General features: G+C 38.8%; 4 protein-coding genes across 5 annotated transcripts in view; 2 read left to right on the forward strand and 2 right to left on the reverse strand.

Annotated features, from left to right (window-relative positions):
* Positions 1 to 20,758, forward strand: part of LOC143424448 (uncharacterized) — a 167,126-nt gene that overhangs the window by 95,989 nt on the left and 50,379 nt on the right. The gene's annotated exons all lie outside the window — the stretch shown is intronic.
* The window catches only part of LOC143424571 (protein YIPF7-like), a 197,436-nt gene that overhangs the window by 14,618 nt on the left and 162,060 nt on the right, over positions 1 to 20,758 (forward strand). The window lies entirely within an intron of this gene.
* Hd (humpty dumpty) lies at positions 3,520 to 7,045 on the reverse strand. The gene is made up of 7 exons (XM_076896671.1): positions 6,959 to 7,045; positions 6,104 to 6,734; positions 5,595 to 5,923; positions 5,105 to 5,325; positions 4,687 to 4,890; positions 3,840 to 4,026; positions 3,520 to 3,760 (listed from the first exon to the last, which is right to left on the reverse strand). Exons 2-7 carry the CDS (start codon positions 6,706 to 6,708, stop codon positions 3,585 to 3,587), a joined length of 1,722 nt encoding a protein of 573 aa, XP_076752786.1. The 5' UTR covers positions 6,709 to 6,734; positions 6,959 to 7,045; the 3' UTR covers positions 3,520 to 3,584.
* LOC143424550 (lachesin) overlaps positions 9,079 to 20,758 on the reverse strand; it is a 61,003-nt gene continuing 49,323 nt past the window's right edge. The window contains exons 5-9 of the mRNA XM_076896687.1: positions 13,118 to 13,267; positions 10,575 to 10,725; positions 10,343 to 10,491; positions 9,719 to 9,775; positions 9,079 to 9,643 (exon numbers count right to left, since the gene is read on the reverse strand). Coding sequence (XP_076752802.1) covers positions 9,516 to 9,643; positions 9,719 to 9,775; positions 10,343 to 10,491; positions 10,575 to 10,725; positions 13,118 to 13,267 — 635 coding nt within the window. The 3' untranslated portion in view covers positions 9,079 to 9,515. The remainder of the gene's footprint in view (positions 9,644 to 9,718; positions 9,776 to 10,342; positions 10,492 to 10,574; positions 10,726 to 13,117; positions 13,268 to 20,758) is intronic.

The raw sequence follows: 20,758 nt of genomic DNA on the forward strand, positions 1-20,758 counted from the left end.
AGATGTCGTGTGGGGTCTTAAAGCTCGATGGGAGCCAGCGAAGCAAATACCAAATCGAGAGTTTCGCCAAGTCATTTCACCCTCGCGGAGGCACTGGCATCGATTCGACTGGTTAATTAATAGACACCCGGTGATGGCATTAGCAGAAGGCGAACGGCGAGTTGAACGGAGAGATCTCTCTGTCTCTCTCTCTCTCTGTCTCTCTCTCTCCCTCTATCTCTCTCTCGAATCGAGGTGTAACCAAAAACGGGGAGGACACGGATGTTAAGGTTGCCCCGGGACGGGATGCAACCCCAGCCGAAAGCCATTTTCCTCGGTTTCACACTCACCTTCGATTGCCCCAGATGGTAAACGCGTGGAAAGTGACGAAACCTCCGGTCGGATTCTGATATCACCAGCGTGATCGTAAGGCGGGCACTATCCAAGAGGCGGGGTAGAGTAAAATCCAGGAGGCGAGGTGTTTTCACTCGTCCCTTATCCACAACCACCGTACACCCTTTCCTGTTCCCCGGAATAGATGACACCGTGGCGAAAACACGCGTCGCGGTGAAGTAAATCGCGCACGAAGGAGGAACGCGAGTACACCGAGCGGAGTCGAACCGAGGAAGCAAATGGGCTCACTCTGCAAGGGGCACGGCACGTGCTGGGGCTCCCTCGACCGAGTCGCGACTGATATCATTTCCAGCGGGGGACTGTGGGGTCGCCAGCCAGAACCCCACCAGGGGGTCTCCGTGCAACCCCCACGCGGTGTCGTGGTAGTCGTGTTCGCCGTCGTGGTTGTGTGGCTGGTTGTCGTCGTGGCTCCACCGTTGCTAGCCTCTCGAAACCCCCTTCGCACGTACAGGGAATAAGGGACCAGGACGTATACGTACATCATGGGGAGAGAGAGGCTCTCTCTTCTTCTGGCCTGCATGCACGTACCTCGCGATCCTGTCTGCGTCGTTCTCGCTCCCGCCTCGATTCTCCAGCTCCCTCGCACTCGGGCACCGCTTCGCTTCCATCTCGGTTCCGCGCGTACTTTTATCGCGTCCGTCCCGCTTCCTCCAACGAGCGAGATTCGTCTCGCTCTGTCCCAGCTCGCCGTCCTCCTTCGACGCGATGCGTCAGGTCGAGCCGTTCGTTCCTCTTTCGTCGTTCTAGCTTTCGCCGGTTCTCCGTGTAAGGCACACGCAACACCCACACAACCGAGTGGACCTTTCTCCCCCCTCGGCCCACCCACCAGTCCAGCCACCCACCAACCTCCCCCCGTCGCCCCCGACGCGCCGCTGGCCCCTCTCCCTTCGCGCGAATCCCTTACCCCCTACGTATCCAGCAGCTTTATCCACCCTGAACCCTCCTGTGTACGAGGGGTTGCCTCTCGGCAGCCCGATCGGACGTTCGCGCGAGAAGGGACCCCTCCCCTCTGGCTCTCCCCGCGCCGCCTAGGCTCGTGCTTTTTTTCGTATTTCTGATTCGAGCTTGTTTTACCCCAGAGAAAAATTCCGTCCCTTACCTACTACCCCTTTGTCCGCGTACTTTCGAGTAGTCGCGTTCCACGTTTGCGAAACATTATTCCGCGCTTCGGGGATATGGAAGAAATATGATTGATCACGCACTGCACGGTCTAGTTGGATGTTCACCGTTTCAGGTAATCCGCGATTCTGTGTCAATATCCGCACCTCTTTAATTCCCAAATGGTGTCCAGGATGGACGTTTAATTTAGATGAGTAAACGGAGGGTGCTGAAGAGTACTTGGCTAGGGGTGGATTTTATTTAAACCGGTCTTCGAGGAAGTCGACGATGTTTGCTTGGGATTCCTCGGAAATTTGGTTCTCGTAGATTCGCCAGTTTCACCGGAGAAAGGAAATTGTTTCAATGTCGCGGAGTTATTTTTATAGATACATTCGTCGTGTCCTCTTCCGCGCATTCTTCGTCGTGCCTCCATTCTCGAGTTGCACCGAAGACTTTCAAACATCTTCGGTATGTAACGTGATAACGATCGCGATGGTGTTGTAAAGAAATTAGGGTTAGCGGGTAGAACGGGGCTATTTCGCAGGTGGAAGACGAAGAAAATCAGGTGGAAGCGTGCGGGTATCGCTTTCAGCAACGCCCTTGGGGGCAATATTACCGGTGCATTGTTCGACTCGAAAAGCGAATTCGCATAAAAGACCTTGGAACATGAGACTGCTCGTTGAACAGTGTCGCAATACGATGAGCACAGACTGCAACGGGCACTGACGTAATCATCACATGGGCACGATTATATATATGGACATATAGACGGGATGTTCGTGTTCACATGCACACGTTTGCACGTAAATTGTAATTCTGTAATAGATCCTACTTCAATTCGTGCCACGTTGAGCAGAATGGGAAGAAAATATCGTTCTCGAGCTGAAACATTGAACAACCAAATTGGTTTATTAAATGGCTAGCAAATTATTGAACTTTGCGTGCACGCATAAGTGGGGCGAAGGAATATTCTCGTTTTTATTAAAGTAAACATTCAGAGATTATTGATAACAAGTAAAACAATGGCTCATTACGACAAATTGATTGTTCGCGTTCGAGGTGACCGGGCGACCAATTCGGGGGCAGCGAGCAAATATCGATTCGTTATTTTTAGGGGTAGTCCATCCGCGAACCCCACCTTCGTCGCGCCCCCGTTCGAAAATTTGTCTCTAATAAATTATTGTCGTGTACAATTTCGTCAGCCCGGTTTTGTCCGCGTGAAAAAAATTATTAATAACGAGAAAGTCGAAGGTAAGTTTCAATAAAGTGCAACAAGTACGTCTGTATACAATTTTTAATATTACATTATATTGTCTTCTAAATTCAGTACAACTTACTTTCAATATTAAATAACATTTTTACCAACACGAAACAGTCTTATTTTTATCAACGTGATAGTAGAATTTCTAACGTTACATCACCGTGAGGATCCTCTACCAAAAAAGGCTTTCCGTTGCGATTAATTCGAATATATGACTAGATTGAGAAAACTGTAATACATAACTGTTTCTTTCCATTTTTAACATCAATTTTCTATTATTCTTTGAAACGATTCGTACTTATTTGGAATGTTTTAACACGTCTATCTTACTGATAAAATATTAAACCATTTCGCTATCATCGATCTGTATTTCTACCAGATACCTTTAACGACAAGAAACTGAATAGACTAAAGAGTTGCAAAGAATATTCTGAAAAATTCATTGTCGATGAAAATAAAATATACCCAGTAAAAGGATAAAAATTATATAAACAAATATTATACAAATATAGGAATAACAAATATGCTTGCATGTTATCAATGATATTAGTGGAATAAAAATGCAGCACGAAACGTAATAATTAATTATTAATTACACGTTAAAAAATATAATACAACCGACATCAACTTTGCAAGCTACATCTCCAAATAAATTCGATTTTAGTTGATGGAAATATTTTAAATTAATATTATTCATGGATAATTGATCTTCCAATAAATTAAGTCAATTATTACGTCAATAGTACGTCAATTACGTTTCGATTTAAATTTATGTACAAAAATATTCTTGCTTGAATTAATCTCTAAACTAAAGCAATATAATAATTATTCGTCAAGACCACGTATACAAATTATTCGAATATTTTATGTTTTCTATAACTTCGATATGCGATGGATCAGGGCTACAAAAATGTTTTACTAATTCGCTATTGAATCCACAATCGCTCAAATTTTCTTTACCAAATACATTTTCCGAAACTTTTGATAGATTTCCCGATTCCTTTTGTTCTGATGAAAAAAAAAAAAAAAATACAAATGTCAACGATTGTACAATAGCTGGAGAAATGGAAGACGACGAGCAACTTACCTATTTCGCGTTTTACCGCAGAAAATGAAGTCGTCGAATCTAATCGCGCGCAGCTCGCAGAATACTGCTCCAATTGGCTAGATTTCATTAAAGAACAAAGGGAGGGTAATATGTGTGGTAAAAGAGGTCCTTTTAATTCCAAAGAAAAATACCTTTCGTTATCAACGCGAACTACGCTTTCCTTAACCTTTGAACAAAAATGGAAATGATTTACGTTACGTAAATACCATAAATCTACACTCTTCTTCAAATCTACTAAGACACTCGCCACTTTTTAAAAACCTATCATATGACGTATCGTATTTATTATGTGTAAACTGTTATTATTAAATGTTATTCGTGAAATATCATCTCTAATTGGATACAAAACAAAATATACGAAATTGTATGAAAGTACAGTGTAAACTCCCGTAACGCCACTTCCATAGAACGCGAAGAAAAAATTACGATAGCCCTTCTATAATGCGATATCTTATAGCACAGTTTCTTGTAATACAACTAAATACATTTATTATCTTTTGTATCTATAAAATATATTTTATAACTACTTTTTTCACTACATGCTCTGAGAATGCATTTTTCGCGTAAGTTCTTATAACGCGGTCTGAATAATCGCGTTATACGAGACTTGGTCGTACGACATATTGCATATATTCGCTTTTATTACTCGTAAAAAATAAAAATTTAATGATTCACTTTTATTGTGATAAGAATGAAAATTTATGACTTACAGTAAATAAAAAAATTCATAACGTATAAAAAAACGGTAAAAAATAACGTATAAATTATAGAATAAATTTCACGATGTTATTATATAATATTTGTATTGAAAATTAATGATACATACCTTAAGTGGTTTTAACATCGCGCCATGGAAAGCCACCGGCGCTAAAAGAGTCGGAGGTACTCCTGCCAATGGACCGGTTATTGTAATGGCAGACTTGCAATTAATTAGAAAATTGAACAAAGCTTGTGCTTCGACATCTTTTACGAAAATAAGGGATTGTTTCATATTATCTATCTCAGTTCCTTTCTCTAACGTCATTCTCGCCTGCAACAAAATTAAATCAATTTATTAGAATCATTTAATGATTTTATCTCGTTTTTGCCCCAAAAAAATATATATTAATACTACGTAAACGAGCCAAAACAAAATACGTATATATTTTCAAACAAAAAACTACTCATTTCCAGTACAAACATGGCAGATTGGAGTTACGCACGCATCTAATGAAGGGTTCAGCATATACATATTTTTAAATTACCTGAGAGCTATTGATTTTGCGAATTTCGGAATTTTCAACACCTAGACTTTGCAACCATTCATCTTGTGTTTCATCTTCCTCGTCTTCAGGATTCTGATCTTCCGTATCTTTTAACGATGCACTGGTATTCAATGTGGTTGAATCCAATGTCTCGCAACCCGAGTCAGTCGTATCCGATCGCCGTTTAGAATCTTTTCTCAAAGGCATGGTATATTCAATCTCTATAAAAGAATTAAGAACGAAAAAGAGGAGGCGTAAGTTCATTTCTCTATTGAGCTCTTTATTTATTTATAAGGGAAGTAATATTTGAAAAGTACAAAAAAATTGTAAAAGCTATTAAACTACGAAATTCATTTTCTCACAGTGCAAGCATTATTAATAATAAATAATGTTGAAATATTCTAATCTAATTTATTATGTTTCTCCTTTTATAATATTCATATATGCAATGTTATTAATATTTGCATCGCGTGCTAAATATTATTCTTACCTTCCTGTTTCAGAAGTTGCCGAAAACCACGCGTAGTAGGCGTCAAGAGTGCGTGAGCTTCGGAAATTCCACACATTCCAGCAGCACGGAATAGAACGGTAAAATTATTCGCGCAAACATAAAAATATGGGCACTGTCGTGCTCTCAGTAAATGAAAAAGCGACCTAAAGCTCTCGCTCCATTCCTTGTACAATGCTTCTTTAATTACTGGATTATTTACTATTATGGAATTGCTTATTAAATTTCCACTCACTTTGCCTGCAGAGCGAGGAAACAATTCTAACCAAGGCAACGAGGGGTGTTGCCATATTAAACAACATCTATGAAACCTGTTTACAAATACATAGAACCGCCTGATGGGTATTTTTATATTTAAACGAAAGACGCAAAATATTATGGAATTGTATTATAATATAATACAATATGAAACTTTTATTTGAACTTGGGGAATTTTAATTTAATTAAACACTTGTTAGATAAATAATGAATTAAAATATTATCGTAATTACCTTGCATTTGGACTAGTATCTAAAGTCGATTCTCGTTCACTGATGTCTAGACATCTTACAAAACCAGTTGTACCTGATGCTTCTTCGCTAGTTTTCAGTTTGCAATTCCACGGAAACGGTTTTGGAGACATAAATCTCATTTTAGTCTTTAAAGTCCAATCGACTGGAAGATACTTTTCACCTTTTGGCACTTCAGGGTCCGCAGTATTCTTAATTACTTCTGATTTTGTAAACACATTAGAGAATGTTAAAGAACAATCTATTACAGAACCTTCTGTTCTGTTCACTTTTGGAGCTTCTATTTTTAATAATTCGAACAGTGTATTGTCATTACTGACTTCTAAATCCACTGGTTCTATGTTTGCTCTCTTATTCGACTCGTCTTTCGCAAAAGGGTTCTTACGCTTCTGAGCCTCATATTGACTGGAATCGTTATTTTGTTTATCAGAGGTTTGCATAGACCTCACTCCTGAATTTCCTCTGTCGATACGTATATTGTTCATACGTGCTTGGAGAGCACGTTTTCTTACTTTTAAACGATGCAACTGCATTACTTCTTCGGGCCTCTTCCATTCTAGCTTTTCTACCTTGTCTGCACTTTCCATCGGAGAGTTTAGAAAGTTTTGTCATACTGTTACACACAGAAAAGCATAAATAATATTTGCTAATAATAATACCAATGCACGATAATACGAAAACGAATATGAAATTTTCTCTGAATGTTAATACAAATTTTCCACTTGCTATACAGGTTAGAATATTAAATAATATGGATTTCAATTCATTTACGATTCATAGAATCGTAAACGCTGTTTGATAATGTATGAAAACAATGATATAATTTTATATACACACCGTTAGTTAAAAATTTTTTTGTCAATTTGATAATATCGTCAATCGAATAAAGAGTACTTTTCCCGCTTAAGTAAACAATACCCCCCACACAGCTGATTGACGCTTTAAATTCATTCAGTATTAACCAGTGCTACCAGAGAAAATCCCTACTCTAACATGTAATATTTTATGATATATGATACATTTTTAATACAATTAATTATTCTATGCAAGGAACAAATAATTTAAGTATACTTATTTATAATAAACATTGTTAATATGATATAGAAATAGTTTAATATGTTCGACCAATCACGTAAGCTTTCGGTCGTGAACTTCAAATGTCAGTACAGTCCAAGCGGTCGTGGCGGTAGCGTCTCTTCTCGTCTTCGTCATAAATTTCTATTTCTAAGTGAAATACAAAGTGTTTAAATAGTTGAAATGTTTAAATAGTGTGAGAATACAGTGTGCTGGAACGTGTGCCAACAGTTTTCGATATAAATCTGCAATGAATTTCCAGAAAATGTAAGTTGAAATATATCTTCTCCTTACTCGCGATGTTTATTTTGCACAAAGGTGCGAATTGTTGAATTACATTACTTTGTATAATAGTAGGTCGAGTAAATACTGTGCGTTGTAACTTTTTCTGCCTTGCTCTGTGAATAATCCCACTTTTTACACGACTTGTTTCGAATTTTGAACTTCTATGTCCATTTACTTCAAATGTCCAAGCAAAGGGACGTTCTGCTTTCATTGTTGACAACAATCGGTCATAATCTGGCATATTATCTAATATTCTAATCAATTAGATCAATTTTTGAGGAAATCCTACGTTTAAAGTTACGTTAAAGTGAGATAAAGTTACAAGGCATCGAGAATCAAATTTACCGCAGTAGACTAGGGACATTTTTCAGTAAAAGGTCTGTAATTCTCGGTAGATACGTCAGTTTTTAAGTCGTATGGTAACAAGGAAGTGTACCTGTTGTTCTGTATTGATATTCTACGTTTCTAGCTGCAGCTCATAGGGGGCAATGTGACACTTGACTACGTAGATTGACATCCTTGTATTTTGAGTACAAAATTAAAGGGAAACATTAATATTTGAACGTATTTTTAATTCTGTAATGTCAAATTTCTGTTGAATCTACGCAAATTATCTGCGTAGAAATTCTTTTCTTAAGGCTATAATATTTGTTTATAAGATACTTCGAGGTGACTTAGTACAAGATGTCCTTGTTATCGGCGTAGTAGTTTAAGTCACATTGTTTTCAACTACTTGCCTGTATTAAATTGTTTTTCGTTCATCACATTGTGCATGTACACGTATCAATTTGCGTAAATTAGCTTGTTAATATTAAAATTAATTTAACAGAATTCAATAATAACATTTTTCTATATTATCATCTTTTTTTATTTTAATATGCTTTTGTTTCTTGACAAGTATCGTTTAAACTATAAAAATCGACATAACCACGATATGCTAAAATTCAGTTTATTGCGATAAAAAGACGCTTATATACAAACTATTTAAAAGGCTTTAATGGTAAGAATGACTTCCTGATATGGAATATGTATTGTAGAATAAAATTTGATTTAAACGAGCAGTTTAAATTGTTAATATTAAATGAACATACTTCTAAATTATTCGATGCGAATATTGATACATATGTTTAATAGCGTTAAATTTAATTATCTCCCGGGAAGTAGGTTTAGACAAACGAAAACTTTCGAAGGGAAAGTATAAGAATCATTGCCTACGTTTTCATGGCACTGAAAAAATACAATATTTAAACTGTTTTATTCTCGTTTCATCCCGTAGGTTGGAAGGAAGCTTACCGAAGACGATGCGGAAGCCATCGTCGCGCATGGAAAAGTGAAGAAAAGGATATGGAGCACGGGGTAAGTGCAGTTATTGTAAGCAATATATTACAACGTTCGATCGCATACTTTTATTTCGAAACATCGAATTCCCTGACGCCTAAATATCCGCAACGCTGATACCAATAATAAAATGATTGTGTGAAATATTATTATCAACGATTTGTTAAGCATTATTAGGAAGGGCCAAGCTGCTTCAGCGTTTCCAAGTCTTGTATTATCATTTTCTGTTTTTCTCTTCTCTTCTTTTTTTTCGTTTTCTCTTTCCCCTTTGGCGATGCGTCTTCCAATCGATTCATCGATCCGTCGATTCGTGGTCGACTATTTAACAAAACGAATTGCGAATCTAAATGGGCGCATACATTGACAACATCCATTGATCTAAAAATTGTTCTCCGACACTTGGAAGTAGGAAAGGGAAATAGGAAGATTCGGAGAACGCGAGCCTCCGGTTTCGTTATTATTATTATTGTTATTATTATTATTATTCTCATTTTCCTCTGTTTGGTTCGCTGTTGCTTGTGATTCACACGCACAATTACAATCTCTCCTCTCGTCATCAACCATGTACTCCTCGATTTTACATACGCTCAGACATACGGCCGCGCGCACACGCACAACATTCTTCCTAATATTCTTGTCCTTTGGCACAAAGTTATCCGGCACTCAGCTTAGCGGTGACCAATAGCGGGTGCCTTCTTCACCGCGGCCAGAGTAACACTGGTACGAACAGACACATCGATAATAGGTGGGACAATTTTTCCAGACATCCGAACAATCCTCTGCCGCCACTGCTTGCGCCTGAACTTTGCGCTGCCTCGGCCATACCTAAACAACATTGTCGATATTATTTGCCACCCATTTAGGTGTTCCATCGTCGACGCGGTGAATCGCTGAGCTTACCGCCGATTATCACATGGTCTTTTACACGCGATGATCTCTCGAAGCCGATTTTAATTTCTGAAAGCAGAACGCTCGTTTAGAAATGTAAATAAAATTATTCTAAGACGGTTTACTAGATATAGACTTTACATATGCAGAGCGTTTTAGAACTATAGGGATGCAGGAAGCTTAAGGGGTGGTTTAATAAATCGAAATAAAATATTAATTAAGAATAAATCGAATTTGTTTCGAAGAAAAGTTTCCTCGAAAACTCGCAAGCCTCGCTATCGAGAAAGCTATCTCCATTTCTGATAACATTTCCAAATTCGATATAATATGATTACGTAGGTGTATACATTTTCTGATGAAAAAGAACTCTGTCTAGCGGCACTATATTTCACAAGACACTCTGTACAATTAGTAACGTATAATTGGATACGACAGAGAAACGAAGGTAAATGGTAATAGCAGGGGTGGCAACGCATTTGAAGCTGCCTCGTTAAGAAAAATATAGATAGGAATGGAGAACACGATCAGTCATCTAAACGCTCTGCAATTACAATGAACAGAGGTGAAGCGTACGCAAGGAAACTTTTACGATTATTGCTACTCGAACGATTCCTTTGTATAAATCGACGAACTTACCGTATAGCCTTAAAGTACCATCGGCTTTGCCAAGACTATTCGTCGACACGCATTTGTAACTGCCCACATCCTGTTCTGTAAATCCTTTGATTAACAGCCACATCAGAACTTTGTATCCGGACCGTTCTTCTCGCACGCTGTACTTGAGCCTGTTCAGTTGAATGGTAAGAAATTCCGTTAGCCCGGCGGAAAACTGGCGAGCGTAGAAAATTAAAAGGGCGCATAATCTCACCCCTCGAGCAGCATCTCGTCTTCGGAACCGCGCCGGTTCTTTACCCAGTAATTAATTGTATTTGGAAACGCCTCGACGTAGCACTCGAGCTGCACGTCCGTGCCCAAAGGTGCCCCCAAAAGCTGATTAGGTGCTTTGACGACAGGTGCAACTGTGAAAGCGGTTTGAAATTAATTAGCCGATATTCATCATGTTACACGGCTCGCCGCGATTGTAATTAACGTTTTTTCCACGCCTGCTGGTTTCGCCCTCTGCTTTATTATTTACCATTATTTCTTTCCCTGTTTCCCCGTATGGTTGTGCGATTGTTAATTGGACAATTGTTCCAGACATTTTTAACATTTTGTTTCTGTAGTGATCGTATATACGATATATTTTTGAAGAAGACGACTTTGAAAACGTTTGAGCGTACGCGTGCTCAATTTTGTTATTCTTCATTTTGCTTTCATTTTGCTTTCTAGGATCGCTTCTCAAATTTTCCATCAACTTCGAAAGGTTCGTTACGTATTATAACGCTTTCGTGCTTGTTGTCTCCAAATGAACGCGTATTTTCACAACGTTATTAGTACAATATTTCAAAGAAAATAATGCCATTTATTTAGCAGAACAATGGAAATTAAATGATCCGATTTATTATCGACTATCACCCTATTATGGACTCATTAAACGAATTCTACGCGATCTTTGCCCGTTTGCGAAAATTTACAGTTTTAGAAATCCCCGTATTAATGCATCGATACGGTGGTATAACTGCGCTCGTATGATAATTTCATGCGGGTTTACCAGCTGCAATATAAATCCGGAAATCAATATTTACTGTTCTATTATTGTGCTTGACAGCATCGTTAAAAAAGTATCCAAGTTAAAATACTGCACACCGTGTATACTCAATTATTAGTTTCGTTATAAAAATACAGGATCGCGATGTCTATAGTACGTTATGAAACCTGAGCGTAATTAATTCTTGGCCGGTATTCTATTGTTTTCAGGTAATTAATACCAATACCATTTATTGAAATCATCGCCTATTGATGCGAGTTATTTTATATAGAAGCGAACAGACATTTCTAATGGAAGGAAATATTCTACGCTGATAAAATGGCTTGTTTTATTTCGATCGCGAATAAAATATATTACACGCGTGGGAAATAATTTGAAAAGAACAATCGTTGGTAATCTCTTTTCATATAGCGCGCCTTTATGCATTCATTCGCGCATACCTTTCGTGTGCGCGTGCGTTCCAATAATATAAGGCGCGCAAATGAAATCTTCAACCAACGCCAATCGATTGTTGTAATTGATTTCTTATTATTTTTTGCCGTTTGAATAATTGTACAATTTCGTTCGAATTAAGAACAATTTCAAGTCGTTGATTAAAATCTTTTACGTGCATCATTCTGCATTGAAATTTTAGTAGAAAGACTGTTCGAACGTAATACAAAAGCGTACTTTTTATCGTATCGATTATATGTCTCTCTGAACATTATTAAAATCTTCCTGGGACTATAAACGCTATCAAAACTTATGCCCAGACAATATTACCGTGCTTTTGATTGCTTCGGAGAAAGCAAAAGTGTACAAGAATTATGAGAAAACTTTTTCAGAGTCGTATCAAAGTACTTTCCGCTTTGAAAACAATGCGAGCCGAATATTAAAATGTGCAGTTGCTTGCAGATTTAATGGCAAATGAATGCACGCGTCTGATTCGTTTGAACTGCAACATCTACAAACGAAAGAAGCGGTATTGCGCGGGGTAATAAATCTGCGAATAATTTGCTACGCTCCTTCCTGTCTTTCCTTTCAGCTCGCTCTGTTTATTCTCACAGTGATAGCCAATTTCGAAATTCTTTTGCCATTCTTCTCACTTGTTAGTAAAACAGAGAAACGAGACAGTATCATTTCTATTTAACCCTTTCTTGACGAAAGTACGACCAAAAATTGTATTCGATTCAACAAAAAGGAATTAAACATTCTCATCCGACGGAAACAATATACAAATAATCTGTTAAAAGTAAGAATCGCTTAAAAATCTTAAATACTCAAACTCATTATATTAAACATGCGATTATTTTGATCTATTAAATAATTAACTACAGATATCTTATCTATGGAACTCATATGTTAGCGTCTAATGCAGAAAATTCGGATATGGGGCTAGAAAATGCTAGGTCATCAAAGGATTAACTTGAGATACCGTGGAATCACTGGCGAACGGTACCAATAAATCGCAGCCAATGTGGACGCCCGCAAAAAAAAAAAAAGGAAAGAAATAAACCCCCTGAAATTTGGGCGTCTTCGGTCGAACTCGTTTAAACCAATTCTAATCGGCGACTTGACGATCGTTAGCGGTACGTTAACCGTGGAAGATATAGGAGCCTTCGAGGGCGAAACCACTCGGGGCGGTTACGCGAACGGCCATAGCGATTCGTCACTGCGGGACGCGTGGCCGTTGTTACATCAGCGTCGGCACCGTCGCCTTTTGTCGCCGATGGGTGCCTTTCCGGCGGCTACAATCGCAGGGATTAGGAGGAAAACAAGCTTACAATTCACGGCGAGTGTCACACGCTTGCTAACGGCGGGCGGCACGTCGTTGCTGGCGATGCAGAGATACGCCCCCATTTGTCGCCTCTCGACACGATGGAATTGCAGCAGCGAGCCGTTGTAGTTCTCGTGCTTCTCGAAACTGCTACCACCTGCGCACCAAAAGAAACATTCTCTGTTTGTACATCCACCCGAAAATTGACCGACCCCCCAACCCACCCATCAGCGCCCACTAGCACCCTTCAACCCCTATCTGTCCCCTTTCTCGCCAGCCTTTTGTTTCCTAACGTTTTATTCTTCTTCGCACGCAGTACTTTTCACGTGGTCGTGTCGATTGACGAATCTCTGTGTTAATTTCATTTCTGCGTCGTGTGGAAGGCAGAGAGACGATGTATCGGTGTACAGTCGTTTAAATTCGAAACTAATATACTTGGTCCACTTTGATGACTGAGTGGATTTACTATGTACTTAATATTTGGGGCTTACAGTGAAACTTTAATATATTAAGGGGGATGGTAACCAAGTACAGTAAGCAGAAGCGAGATAGATATTTGAGACGCGATACCATTTAAGGGTTGCAATGCAGAGTTACGATTGTTCAGGAATGAAAGTTTTAATTACTTTGATTTTTACTTCATTCTTGTGAAAATAGTAGTAAAGGGTTGTCTCAACAAAGTCTCAACAAAATCAATTTCTATACAAACTACTTCGATTTAAATATAATTATCGATTATAATTATATTATCGATTATAAAAATCGATTAAATATAATTTAAATCGAAGTAGTTTGTATAGAAATTGATTTTAAAAGAATTGTTGAAGTTATTAAAGTTATTGCGATATTGCATTTTGATTAATATTTTAGCAGAGTGCTTGCTTACCAAGCTGTTGATACTATTTTCAGAAAAGTAGGAAAATATTTTTTGCATGGAAATTGGCGACTTTGCTAACATTCGTGAAACAGTGCATTGCATTCAGGTGCACAGATATTGAAAATGCAAATAAAAATATTAGCTTAAACAACAGATTGCTTGGATAACAATCGAATAACTTTAAATATTGACCTTAAAGCGTTTAAACGTTCGTGGAAAATAAGTGAAGCACATTTGAATTTTGATTATCGAGGGTTCAGTCAATACAAACTAATTTGGGAAAGTGTGTCAAGTGCTTTGCGCAAATCCCCGCATAAAGTACAATTTAAATGTAAAGTATAATTGAATAATAACCACTTAATGTGCTTGAAATGTTAATTGCGGAATTTAAAGAGCAATTACACAATTATGTAAGTAAGTATCCACTTGTAATTCGCGTCTAATTTAAACCACAGCTCGATTAAACAAAGCTAATTATGAATTACGCTAATTACGAGCACGCGAAATTTTGACAATGTCTTTTTTCAAAAACGTTCCCCTTAATTGAATCGCGTTACGTAGAAACAGGTCAATCCATTCGGAAACGAAATTCAGAAAAGTGGCTTTAAAATTCAACAGTACTAATTAATTCTGATCTCTGTTATTACCAAAAATACAATGTATATGTTCGAACTTTGCGCATTTTAATATATTATAATCGAAAAAGCCAATTCATCTGGCGACCCTCCATTCCGTTTTTTCATTTCATATACGGATTGCTCGACTACAAATGAATCGAAACGATATCTAAACTTATTTTCCTCGAAAACGAAGCTGCAAATACAATTTTACACTTTCTTATTTCTTATTTCGTTTTGTAAAATCCACCTCTTCGCGATGGCACTCTTATAAACCGGCATTTCGTGTATGTAAAACAGAAAATGGGAAATGTAGGAACAAATAAAATGTGCTTCACGTTAAAGTGTGCAATAAATTATCGGGCAAATTATAAGAAATATTAATTCCTGCGAACTGGCTCCTCTCTGCGAAAAGGGGTTCAATTACGTTTCGTATCAAAGGCGACGCAAGCGAAAGCAACGGGTTGAAGAGACTCCACGAGGCAAGCCGCAGCGACAGTCAAGGATGAAAGATTGCCAACGGAAAGCCGCGAAGCGGAAAGAACATTATTTCTCGAGACAAGAAGTTACAACTTTCGTGGTTTAAACGAATCCAGGTGGAACTTTTAACCGGGTCGAAACCACAGACTAATGCGATTGAACGAAGGAACCGCCACCGTCTGCGAGTGGAACGGGAGAAAGAGAATACGCGCGTGTGAATAGAAGGGGACGTTGGGGAGGGTGTGCGTGGAATCGAGAGGAGAAAGAAAGGGTGAACGAGCCGAAACCTCGACGCACGACACTGCGGGCGAAAGAACAGATGAGAAGATATATGCTTAATTCACTACTTAGGCAGCTAACGAGTTCCTTAAGTGAGCGAACGCTAACGAGTTTGCAAAGCTCCCAAGAAAAGCGTCATCGTCAGGTAGAAGAGAGACGCAAGTTGCACGCGAGCGGTGGTTTTCTGTATTTAGAGACACAGCGTCGGTGCAGTCTGTCACTGCTGGTTCTCTCGAATTTGTGAAAATCAATAGTTTTTTCAAATATCCATTAACCATTTCCTCTTCTAGAGTATAAACTGATTTTATTGGATTCGAGTAAATGATATTTCCATGGTACTGAAGAATCGTTTAGTTACGAGAAGAGTGCAAAACTTTTGCATTATCGATTAATGAAAGCTGCGAGGATCGATAGAGTTCGTAAATATTCTTTTTACGATGATATTTGAAATATTCATGATTAAAGTTGTATTATTATTAAAAAATGCAATCAGATGATGCGTGAGGTACACGATTATTATGAGTAATGCGTTGAAATTCAACGACACAGATCAAGGATTATATCTGCTAGCATATTGACAGAAACGACTCATACTGCACATCACTTCTGGCGTCCACTTGCATGCATTTCGTTGCATGAAAAATGGCATCGTCTAAACGGAGCACGGAAGTAACCCTTTAGCAGAATTCGAGTAAATAACCACCCCTCACAGAATGTACCGATTCAACGTTTTCGTTCACCTAGATTGGTCGATGTAAATAGTTAAACCTCCCAAGAGCCAACGCTGTTCCCCTCTGGAAAAGAACTCGAAGGTATTATCGTTCTTAGGGAAGTTGGGTACTAAAAATTGACTAATCATCGCGTTAGTTTACCTTATTAACGTTCGTTCGTGTGCACGAGCGAACGTTACCAGCGGTAATTGTTATGACAATCGTTAACTACCGTCTAAGATGAAGAAAAAAAGAAAAAAGGAATACCCAAAGCGGAAAAGACAAATACTGGCTGGAGCCACGAGCGCGCCAGCCGCATCTGAGGATAGCAGGGGCGGCAGTGTAACTACGTCGGCCAAAGTTTCGCCAACTCGAAGCCCTGCAGCGGAAACTACCACGTTCCTTTCCCTCGATGTGTGTACAAACGATGTTACACGTACACGCAGCTTGTATGTACCCTCTTGCTAGGCCGCACAAGCGTAAGCCCAGCGGTTCGTTTTATATACGCGTCCCTGGAAGCGTATGTACACGTTCTCTGACTCCTGTTCCGACTCCGCGTCCGTGTGCGACCCCCAGCGCGTTTCTACGTGTGCCGTACGAAATACCATGAAGAGGATCCTCATCCTCTGTTTCTTTACACGCGCGCCCGATGTTACTGTCTTCGAGTTCAAGAGGTGAAACTTGTTTCAACGAGCTACCTCTTTATACCCACTTCGCCGTGTTCTTACGCTCAATCTGTGCGCCCAAGTCCGAAAATTCTCTGGCCCCGTTGATTTTGCATCTCGCTACGAGACACGGTTATTAAAGAGTCGGACACGTTTCCGTGATATTTAACAGCCGCTGCGAGTCGGAGACTTTTTCGTTTCGCGTTTAAACGTCTCTTAGGGTTGCGTTCAATGCTTTCAGCGGCGAAGAAGGGATGCTGGCCGCCCCTCTGGGTGCAAGCTTTCATTTAATGAAAATTTTTTTCTGTTGTTCGAGGTTACATGCTTGTATCTTTTATGTAAGATTATTTACTCTCTTCGATATGCAAGCTACAAGTTACGTGTATATGTTTGTGGATTTTGAAAGGATTTGCTTTCGTTTGATTTTTATATGCAGCTGATGCATTCTGAATTGAAATAGAGGATTGATATCGATTATTAGCGAATTCGATCATCAATATTGTATTTCGAGAAAGTACCGGTTAAAATTTTCCCTACTTCTTCAGGCAAAATGTATTTCATACGTATGCATAGGATACGAGCAGACTGCAGATGTTTATGCGGATACAGAATGAGACACAGTTATCTGCGAAATGTGCTCGAACTGTATGCAGGTCAACGTCAAAACTCGAGAAACATAAAAATGATAAACCACATACGTATAAAGGAAAAATGGTACCCGTCTTTCTGACGATTACCTACAAACCCATAATTAAAACGGCTTAAACGATCCACGTAATTTGCATAAATTTCTTTCAAAAGAATATCGTTAGTTATTAACAACAAATTTTGTACTTCCACCGGCTAAATTTTAACTGAACGTAAACGACGCGTATATATTTGTAAAAAAAGGCAAGGTTACAGAATTCAGCAGAATAAATTCGAGTGCGATGAAACATAAATCGTTTAAACTCGTACAAATACAAAAGGACTTGTCATTACATTTTATCACGCGTTATAAAATCCTTTCTGTGTTATGTATATACAAAAAAAATATTTCAAATTTAGGAATACGCGTGTACACCTACACACAAATGAAAAGCGTCGTCCGTTAGATAAAAGTTTTCGGATTATTTATACCCCGTCCGATGTGATTTAACGTTACCATTTCACTCGCGCCACAGCGTGCAATGGCATAAATAACTTTACAGCATTAGTTCGAGCGTCGAATATATGATAAAACCCTGACTTGTGCGTCATAGACGATACGTTTCACAGTTTGCTGAAAAAATGCGATTGCGAACACGGCCCACTTCCCAGACATTATTAACGATACATCGTTAACAAGGGGAATTATACGACGAGTCGCGACAATCGTAAAAACGTCGACGGTTTCGTCGCTGCTTTCGTATTTCCCGTCCGAAATCGCGCGATTTACACTGCCCCCTGTTTGTTTCATCACCCAAAATCGTTTCGTAGCGCACGCGAGACGACGATAATTGCAGCTAGCGCAACGAAGCAGCAGTTTTCATTAACGCGTGCAAGGAAATCACCATCGCGCACTCTGTTCTACAAACGTACCCGATTTACCGCCTTCTTTTGAAATATTCAGCCCCAATTACGCGTCGCCCGGTCGAAGTTGGGTCGGCAGTAGAAGTAAATAAGCCTTAAGCATTAGTAGGACAAATTCCCAGAGGCGAACGCGAACGCAATAAGGAAAAGTTGTACGAGAAGCCTTCGGGAACTACCAGGCGAAAAAACTTGCCCCGCGAGCAGAAAATTCACCCCCACCCCCACTCTGGTCGCGTTAAGAAACTGCCTGAGAATTTTTGCCAAAATTTCACCCTTAAGCGATCGATGACCAGAGTTCGCCCTAATGGGAATTTAATCGAGTAGAATTTGGAAAATTGTGAAAGAGATGGTATTACTGTTAGTAAAATATTTCGTAGAAAAGTTTCTTCTGAAAGTGTGCTCACTTAAAGTTCACAGTTTCGTGACAAGTTTAATATAAACATATATTCTATTGAAGAGGTAGATCTTTAGACGCATATGTGTGGAATCAAAACCTTTGTTTCTCTAATAATTGTATCACAGACGTGACAGTTTACTCGATTGAGAACTTTCTTCCACCGTTCGTATCGTCGCAAAGGAATGACTACACTTTTTATCATCTACTGCACTTCTCGGTACATTAGGTGCACTTATTAATCTTCTGTCCATTCGAGGAGCAAGAACAAACGATAAAAACAACACGACTCGAGTATATCTAATTACACCTGTAGTTAACGAGGAAGGAGGAGAGAAAGAAACTGTAATGAGACTTTTTTTAACGTGCACGAAACGAATCGGTTAAGAATAGAGCAGCATATCATTTTTTATAATTATGTCGTTAGCAATGTTTACGTTGAAATTACCAACGAATTATATATTTTTACGTGAAATACAGAAACCGAATGTTATAAAATTGAAAAAGAGAAGACGATAAATGTTCGCAAGCGAAAGTTAATTTTATTTCGGTGTTAATGAAGATTTTTAACTTCGATTAAGTTCTGTATCCAGCGACAGTCTCAAGTGCGACTAGGCACACATATAAAACCATATTACTCCAGTAAGTCCTCCTTTTACGTACCAACCAGGACTTCGACGTAACTGGGATATTAGTGCCGCCTAATTACCCTATTAACATCAAACTAATGTAAAGTCACATGGTGGTGAATAGCGAATATCTTTTGGCATATACTAACGCCGTCCAACAGCCTAGCAGTAACGCCCCTAGGCTGTATGCGTACTATCATGCGGTAATTAACACAGCGTTGTACAAATAGTTTATGTATGAACGTTCACACTTAATTAAATGGAGCAGAATTCCGGGACAAGCCTGAAATTCAAAATTGATTAAAACCGTTCGCTCAAACCGTTCGATATTTTACTGCCCTGCGAATTACAACTTTCTCGACGGAGCTGAAATAAGAAATAGAAACGTTTCTGTATCTTGCTCGAAGACAGTTAACGAAAATTAAACGAGACGATAGTTTTCGAGATACGAGTCTCAAAATCCATTAGAACGTTGCGCAGAGAGTAACGGAATTTGGTACACAGGTTAAATTGTAAAAAGCTAGTCAGATTTCATCGGTTGCGAGTTGCATATTTCATCTGGCAAACTCGAATTTTCCGTGGCAGTTTTTGCAATCGAGGATGTTTCTTGAAACTGGTGGAAAAATAAAGTTGAACAGCTTTGTTAACACAGCCGTTTGGAAACGAAAAAAATATGTAACCGATGTACGAAAAAGGCTCGAAAATTTTCAATTAGGAAAAAGGTGGATTTTCCAATGGTGTATATTGGCTGCGTGCCATTGTACAGTTATTGAATATATTGTATTATATACGGTGAACGTAACGTTAACCATGTTAAAAAAAAAAAAGAAATAAAAGTATAAAACGTAAAGGCAGTTTGAAATACATCACACTTTCATATTGAAAACGTGTCTGTTGTATACATGCTCTATGTATAAATAAAACGCGACAACATATGGGACAAAGAGAGTGGAAAATATTGAATGCACCGGAGGGGCTTTCGTATACACAGTTTCGATACTAAAAATTCAGTGCCGGATAAAAAGATAACACACTCGAAGGATTGGAAATTATATTTGTTTCGTACGCATTTATCAGGACACCTCTGTTGATACATTGAGTGTTCAGCTACAAGTGGATTAAAACAAACGAGAATTATTGTACAGGCTGAAATAAGGTGACACTCAAGAGCGATGAAATTGCGTTTGAATCTCCGTTTTCGAGGAAAACGATTTTGAAAATACTTTAGGTATGCAGTTGTAAGACTGCATTGCATCGGCAGTGGGAACTTGTTGTCAGCATACGCGTGCTTCACTTTTCAACATTATTTTTCTCCAAAATGAAGCCTCAAGCTCGGTGTTATTATTCCTGATTTTCATCTTATTTCAACCTCTGGAATCCTATTCTTTCTTACAATTGCAAACATTTCAAGACTAAACGAGAGTACTTATATTTTTAATTTTTAAA

The sequence above is a fragment of the Xylocopa sonorina genome, chromosome 6 (assembly GCF_050948175.1).
Source record: "Xylocopa sonorina isolate GNS202 chromosome 6, iyXylSono1_principal, whole genome shotgun sequence".
Classification (NCBI taxonomy): Eukaryota; Metazoa; Arthropoda; class Insecta; order Hymenoptera; family Apidae; genus Xylocopa; species Xylocopa sonorina.